General features: G+C 38.3%; 1 protein-coding gene across 5 annotated transcripts in view; it reads right to left on the reverse strand.

Moving 5' to 3' along the window:
* The window catches only part of LOC149169665 (peptidyl-prolyl cis-trans isomerase CYP21-4-like), a 262297-nt gene extending 254333 nt beyond the window's left edge, over positions 1–7964 (reverse strand). For 2 of the 5 annotated variants that reach the window (XR_016259803.1, XM_089428763.1), the window contains exons 1-3: positions 7587–7963; positions 7300–7325; positions 6912–7101 (exon numbers count right to left, since the gene is read on the reverse strand). Coding sequence is in view for 4 of the 5 variants with exons in the window: in XM_089428763.1 (XP_089284889.1) it covers positions 6912–7063 (152 nt within the window). In the remaining variant the exon portion in view is untranslated. Of the gene's footprint in view, positions 1–6911; positions 7102–7195; positions 7329–7586 lie in introns of all 5 variants that reach the window. The other 3 variants (XM_089428766.1, XM_089428764.1, XM_089428765.1) reach the window with 3 other exon arrangements.
* Between the last annotated feature and the right edge of the window lie 636 nt (positions 7965–8600).

Here is an 8600-nt window from a genome sequence, read left to right on the forward strand (position 1 = left end):
TTGGCCTCTTTTGAAAATATCCCTAAGGTAAATTTGAGTTGAGTTAGAACTGTTTTAGGGTCGCAGTAAGCCTTGTGGAAGCTGCAACTCTGAGCAACCATCTTGGCCCTTCTTGAGGCCATTTTGAGATAGCAATGAGCCACAAATTTCGGCCTATCTAAGGCCCTTACTGAGCCAAATTTCGGCCCTCCTGAGGCTGATAATAGGTCTGTTCTGAGGCCACTCTTAAGGCTCATACATGATGTGAATAGTCCAAATTTTTGAAGTGCATTTGAAGTGATTTTCGCCCTGATCTAAGGCATTCATGAAGCTAGTTTTAGGCTTGATCGATGGCCTTGTCTAGTATTTTTTTTAAGAATAAAGAGACCGAGTTTTGACTAACTCTTCAAAGGCTCCTTGTGAAGTCCAATCCAAGCATTGTGTGAAGGTAGAGTTGAGTTGGTTGAGATTGAGTTTAAGTGTCGAAGTTTAGGACTAAGAAAAGAATGTTGGAGGCAGAATTTTGTAGCATACTCAGTACGAGTTTGTAGGTCATAGTTAAGGAGAGATTAAGGCCTATTCTAACTGCAGATAAAGAGTAAATATAGGCCTCTGTTAAACCATAGTCTGAGGTGACTTTGACCAATGTTTGGAAGCAACGTAAGGTTTGTTTCAGATCTCAGTTAAAGGGAACAGTCCTTCTGGTTTGTTCTGGCATAGACTCCCTTTGGTTTGCTCTGGTTTGTTATGGCATAGTGTCTGCTTTGATCTGGTTCAGGTATATGATTGTGTCCTGATACAATCAATGGCAATATGTGTCTTAGTGAACATATCAACAATCAAGGTAAATCATGAGAAAAGTTATGATCAAGGCTATGGCAATATAAATTATCACATGGTGGCACATTCTTTGATCAAGCACACAGCACGTTACTTTCGTATCATCTAAGACCGTAATCTGATAATTATTTGTTGCATTCGGCTGATGTATGCGTGTGTGGCAGCTGGCTATGTTAGACTTATAAGAGTGATCAACACGAGAATCAATCTTCTATAGTCAAAGTTCAAGTGTTGGCTGATATGATTAATGTCTATCTGATCTGAGCACATGAGTTGATGTTCTAGCATGTATAAGCTTTGGACCTAGGGAGATGGTTATATTACTAAGTGTTCATCGTAGACCTAAGTTGTTTTGTTAAAATTGGCAATTAGGGCCAAATTACACTTTGGACAGCTCCTTTGGAGAAGACTGTTGGAAATAATACTCGCGGGGGGGGTGAATCACTGTTTACAGTTCAATAATATTTCATTTCCCAAACAGATTTATATACGCTACTTCAGTGAAGTGAACTTGCGTGTACATACTACTGTGATTAGAGAAACCAGCGTATATCCAGAGAACTTAGGATTTAGTCAATTTATCATGTGTAGATCTTTAATCAGTGCATCAGTAACTTATTATACAGTAACTATGTGCAGTAAAGACATAATAAACCATCACACATAAGCAACACACATGAACACCAAGATTTAAGGTGGAAACCCAATGCGGGAGAAAAAACACCTGCTGCTGTCGTCTCTGTCTTCTTTTAATATAAAGAAAATTTGTTTACAATCTTGTACTGGTGCAGACTCATACCAGTACGCAGGCACCCACCTGCATAAAGCTACAACCTTCTCTCGTTTTTCAGCTTCTACTAGAAGGGAGCTACAACCCCCTAGCTCTTGCACTAACCAATGTGTTTACTAGTACGTAGGCGTCGGCCTACAAAAGGCTACGACCTTCTCTCTTCCTCCAGGGACCACGTTTCATTAATTTTTAGGCTGGATGCTCCTGGTACACAACAATACAAATGAAGGCCTCGTTTCATCAAATTTTCATACTAGACCCATCAGAAATTTTGAAACTCAAACTACATCAACCAACAATCAGTTAATCTGAACAATCGAATCACTGTCACCAGAATATTGTGCTGAACCCAGAAACCTGCATCATCATTCAGAACCAACTGCAACCTCAAAAATCAAACACTACTTTACTGAACCCAACCTGCGTGTATACGCTACTTCCTTTATCCAAACCTGCGTATACCTTCAAAACTACTGAAACATAAAACTTTTTGAATCAAGTTTGTACCAACCAACAATATACTGAACATCTACTGTCAATTTACAGAGCTCTAGACAGGCAGTAGCAGAGATAACCCTTCTCACTTAAACAATCAATCAATCAAACACCAAACTCCTTATGCATTCAGATTTACATTCAGATCTAAGAAGACTTCATTGGCATACAACAGTAACACAGCAAAACTGATCAGATAGATCAATGATTTTTGAAGAATAGGCTTTTCTTTTGTATACACTACTTGGAATAGTCGAACGCGCCTTTACAGAGGCGAACCAGCGTATAGATCTCTAAATATTAACTCACAACTTCAATGCTATTCCAAACTTCGGACATAACCAGATCATGACATTTAAAGAATAAAACAGGTGTACGCAATCAGATCTAGCCCAACCAAAATCAGATCATTCAATGATAAGTCATTTCAGGTCTCATGATCCTGATCCAACATTGAATACAAGGTGCAAAAAATATTTCAAATCATATCACAAACATAGCCCCTGCAACGTAAAATATACTTCAAATAGAAGTATTCCTGATAAAACCCTTCACTTGCACACCTTGGCCATTTGATCTTCTCCTCCTTATACAGTTTTTGGCCTATCTCAATACCTTGGACCAAAACCACACTTAGGACCTGTGGTATTCTTGAATAGGATCAAATAGTCGTTACTCCGCTCAATATTGTGGGCTAATACCATGGTATTGACCCCTGGTATTCTTTCTTGAATTTCCTTGATTTTCCAACCTATACGCTCTTTCCCTCTTGTGAAAGTGCGTGCATGCTTATACGCTCTTTTTGTTTTGTGAACCTGCGTGTATACGCCACTTTGACAAGGTGAACCTGCATATACAGCTTAAACAGCTTTACACCATCCTTTTCCTTCAACTTCTTCATTCTGATTAGTGGACCTGAGTTCCATCTTCTTGTTCTTCTGTACCAATGCCCTGTTACATTGTGAGTTGCTTTTTATCAAAAACTGAACTGACCTGTGAGTGAGTTGCCATCAAGGACAACACTTGTATCATAATGCCAACAATCTCCCCCTTTGGACTTGATGGCAACCATGTTGGTGTTGATTATTGCAAGCTATAGAAACTATTAAAGATAACAAGCAACACCAAAATACTCTCCCCCTTTGACATCAAGGGCAAAAGGGCGGACCAAGATAATCTCCCCCTTTGATATACATTATGTTGTCCATGCTCCCCCTGAGTATATGCAGAGTCTGCAGAGATATGTTTCAAAATAATAACATGACTCTATAACTCAACTAAGTGATTATGACCTCCCTAAGACCAAAGACTCATACATACATCAATCTCCCAATCAAGTGGAGATACATCAAATTTAACTCATCCACCCAACCAAGTGGGGATATACCAATTGTTTATACATAACTGAAATATAGGAATTATTACATCATCCTTCCCATGCATAGTGGGGATACAAAATTACATCATATGTCCAATAGGACTCATTCAAAAATAGACTATGACAGACAGAGACATATTACCCCCTAGATCTTTTACATGACCTATGCATCAATTGATATGAATATCTGAAACCATAGTTGAAACCATAATGCCAACAATGCAGAATGTTTGTGAAGGCTAATGCTCCCCCTGAACCTGTGCTACCTGTGCGTTTTCAACAAAACATTCATTAAGGCATATTTGTCAGTCAGATAAAAAACAATGAACAAAGCATATCGTCAGACTGTAATCATCAATATCAGACTGAGCACCCATATTAGAGTCTGACCCACTGTTTTTCTATCAGAAAAACATATACACTTCTGCAGCCACAGAAACCCGCATATATACGTGATTATCCTTCATGAAACCTGCGTATATGAAACTTCCTCTGAAAAACTGTATTTAACAGCAGGATGATGCAACAACTACTCCCATCTTTTGTCTGAGATATTCAAATGTTTCTCTCAGAAGCGGGTTTGTGAATATATCAGCAACCTGTTCTTTGGAGGGAACATAATCCAATTTTACCTTTTGTTCAAGCACTTGTTCTCATTGAAAATGGTACTTAATGGGTATGTGCTTTGTCTTGGAGTGCATGACAGGATTTTTTGAAATACTAATGGCACTTGTATTATCACATAGAATGGAGGCGGGTGGAGTACATGTGAGGGAAGTAAATATTTTTTGCTCCGTTTCATTCTTGCCTATATTAATCCAATCTGGGCTTGGGACTCCTTGGAGGTTTGCCTCTAGTTCCTTGATTGCAGTTTTGGGAAGAGACTCCATCAACAGCACCAGCAAATGTTGCTGATGTTATCACAGTTTTGCAAAGGAGATTCACAGATAAAAGCAAGGCCTTCATACCTGTGAAAGGGATATAGTAAAGACACAAAAATGTGATCTAGTTTAGTAGAGGAAAAATAGAAAATTGGCACAAAAATCAGATTGCAGAGGACAAAAGGGTTAGGGATTGGTTTAAGGTGGAATATCGGAAGTATCTTCTGGCATGTTGAGATTAGGGACAAGAATCTCTCTCCACCTTGAGCATCCTTTGTGAGAAATGCCTCAATTTAGAGGCTTCTCTCTCCACAGTCCTCTACTCACTGGTTCAGCTGTCAAACTTCGTCACTTCACCAACCCCACCACCCCCAACAAGATATAGTTCTAGTCACCCTTGGACACATAGGACATACTGGAGACTCTAATAAGGACCCTACCTCTGAGACCCAGGTTGGATCTATTGCTAGTTCTCGTTTAGCGCCTTAAAGTTTATTATGACGGATATGTGTTATGTCGTTTTATTTTTATCTTAGGGCAGTTTGTTAGAAACTAAACTGCAAGCTATGGAGCAGGTGGACCTGGCTATGTCTTCACAGTAATTTTAGGGTCTGCTGCAGCTCTCTTGTATTTTGTAGTGAAACATTGGACAGGCAACATTGTATTCAAAGATTTTCGTAAATATATAATGATCAGTTTTATGCAAACAAAGGGCTTTGTCACATTTATTAGTACTCGATCTTGAAATTAGGGCTTTTACATCTTTAGGGAAAAATAAGGTTTCCGCCTCTCATTGTAATGTTTATCATTTCAAAAATATAATCAACAAATTTCTTTAGAAAATTTCCTCCATTAATCAGGAATCCACCTTTAGTTCTACAAGTGCCCCCACTACCTTTGTTCTTCGGTTCTTAACTATATGAGCTTCACTCCTATCATTACTTTTGTTGCTATTTTCAGTTCCTTTGATAGTTGCAGTCGGAGTGCCAATTTTTGATACAGATACACTGGAGAATCCAACTCAGTTGATTTCATCAGCAATCTGAACACTAAACAGTGAAAACATGACTGCAATTTTGTTATAGTTTGCATATTTTCAAATATGGCAATATTCATTCCTTATAGCAAAACCATAGCTGTTGCTCAAGCTGCAGATTTATTCTTTACGCATGCATAGAATCAATCTGGGTTGCCACTCACTTTCACTTCTGACTGGGACTCTATATTCTAGTGCTACTTTTTGCAATCTTTGTGGAAACCGTCAGGAGGTCAAAAGAGATTTTCTACTTCATTCCACGCTCAGAATGATTGTCAGGTTGCAGTTGTTAACAGAACATTGGTCCTGTGTTTACTGCATATATCATCAGCAAAACAGAAAGTGATGTAATGCACATTTTTCAGCATAGTTGCAACAGGTTTATTCTTTTCTCCACAGGGTATTCTCCTTTTCAAGTCTGCTATGGCCTAAGTCACAGGTTTCAGATATGAGTTTGGGTTCAGCAATGATTAGATTTAGTTCCAGATGAGGTTCGGCTGAGGTTCACCATCAGGTTCACAAACACACACACACAAACATCTTTAAAATGAAATATAACAAAAATAGTAAGAAATCAACATCAATAAACAGAAAAAATGTTATGGACACAGAAACTGCAAGACTAGATTACAAGCTTGAGCTGTGACACGAGGTTATGAGCTTGAGCTGTGGAGTCAAGCAACAGCAGTGAGGTTCAAGGAACCTCAATGAACCTCTAAATTAGGTTTGCGGAATTTCAAACCTCATGGTTGAAATTCAGTGAACCTTGTGACATGGGCTAGGGCTTCCAGCCCTTGAAACCCTGTGGCAAAAATGCATGCTCGAGTACATGACATACTCTAGCAAACTCAAGGCGAGCACAAGACACTCCGTGATCGGCATAGAGAACCACCTTGGTTCCATGGTAGGACGAATTTCTAGTTACCCATGCCAAGGCCACAAATCCATATTTTCAGCCTTCTTTGACCAAGGACACTTTGTTTAAAGTCTGCACCTAAACTACTCATCATAGGCATACAACGACTTGGTTGGCAGAAAAAGGCACTTTACCAACTCAAGGTAAGAATTGAGCAGATACTTCCTTGCCCATAGCAAAAAATGGGGACAATTTTCTGAGATTTAATAGGTGAGATAATATGATAATTGTGATATAATTGTACATTTCTATTTGTAACTATTGAGTTCAAGAGACAAATTGCAGATATATCATATCAATCACTCGATCCATTTCTGGATTCTATGTAAGGCATAAGAAAATAGTTAAGCAATAAATAGACACACATATACATAAGAGTTTCCAATTATATAAACGTATGTATAAAAAATAGAAAAACAAATCCATGCTAACGGTCATGTCACAGAATATAGTTCTACTGATCAAGGTTAACAGCTTTTGCATTTAGGCCAAGGACGACAGCTTAGTCTTATCAAGGGGTCAAACCAAAACTTTTAAAGACAAATTCCGAAAATTCAAAGATATAAATGGTTCAAACACATATAGAAGCCACTCACCGCTTGGCCCTCTGCCTGTAGATGGCCACTAGAGAAAACATAAGAAAGATGATGATCAAGTTGCACACTATAATGGTGGAAACGCTGATACGGGCGGGTCCTTTTTTCTTTTTGCTCTGCTGCAACAATGTCTGTGGCTTAATTCTCCCCATTGCCCCTGACTTGTCTAAAAGGTTTCTACTCTCACTTTCTGAAACGAACAGATTAACTGAGTTAACAACAGCCAGCCATAGGAGCATGTAAGTTACAAGATATTAATCAATTTATGGCATCCAGACAGATACGTTAATTTAGGGTAGATCCAATTAGGGTTAGGTTGAATATTTTCCAATAATGGAGCAGCAGATGAGCCCCTTGATAAAATACCGCTATGTCTAGCTTAATTTACCAGCAGAGATGATCGAAACGATTCTCCTGCTGACAGAGCACAAGAACAGGGTAAACAATAAGCAAAATCGTGGTTAAACAACATTCGTTTGGCGAAAATGTTCATTGCATATACGATTTTTTTCCTACAAAAGGTTTTAATGTTTTGACAAATACAGAATCAAACAAGGCCTCTCGACGAATAGCTTTTTTGGATCTGTCAGCTCCTCCATAAATAAAACTCCAATAATCTCTTCCCACCGGAAGGAATCAAAGGAAACAGAATTAATGCAAAGCTGTCTGTCTTACCTTCGGAGGAAGATTGATCTGGGGACCTTGAAGATAGATAGACCTTCGATTACACAGTCCCGAATATCGAATTTCGAATTTTGAATGTATAGTGAATCTGAAAAGCAGGAGATGGGGAGATGAACTATTTGGTTGTGGAGGAGCAGAAAACAACGTTGGCCCTCTTAGAAATCAATCGATCAATCAGACAAATATTTTTTGGGGTGATCCTCTGTCTTCCCTTCTATTTTTACCCAATTCTGACTCACCCATCCTCCATATTATACCCGAATTTGTCTCCGACTCGACTTCCCTCGACGAAATCTAGCCATTAGATCATGGTTCCATTCAGATCATGCTTTGTGTAGTTATTTCACCGTGTTAATAGAGTTTGGGGAGGACTTTGAGTTAGACTCGTGAGGTAGGGAGAAATTTGTGGTATTTTGAAAATGCAGAGATCAATTGGAACTATTAAATTTTGTTTCTCGCACTTTTACAATTGGTTTACGGAAAAGGTACATTAACATTACATTACCTATTAATAAAATGTATTTGTTTTACCAATGGTTTATGGAAAAGGTGCATTTTTTTTTCGTGGATCAAAGAAAATTACAGTGTTTATTAATAAAATGTATTTTATTATATAATTATTTATATTTAATTAGGTTAACTATAGGGTTAATAAAATTTAAAATTAAGAGTTTAAAAAAATTAATAGAATGTAGTGAATAAAAAAGCATATATAAAATATTAGATGGTATAGAATTATATGGGTGAAAGGAATGATGGAGGTGTAAGGGTTTGAAGTCGAAAGGACGTCAGCTTTGCAAATCTATGGTTACATGATCCTTGTACACCCTCCAACATAGTTTGACATGCATCGCTCTCTCTTGTGTCACCTCCTCTTCGACCACTCTAATGGATGTTGATCACATGTTGATCTAGTGAACTACTCTACCAATCTGTTGCATATCACCTTCACAGTGGTCTTCACCCATCGAAGCAATCCAAACCCTATTATCACACCAGGTTCCT

This window comes from Pinus tabuliformis, chromosome 4_2 (assembly GCF_031772625.1).
Source record: "Pinus tabuliformis cultivar Carrire ecotype Pingquan chromosome 4_2, CPIR1, whole genome shotgun sequence".
Lineage (NCBI taxonomy): Eukaryota > Viridiplantae > Streptophyta > Pinopsida > Pinales > Pinaceae > Pinus > Pinus tabuliformis.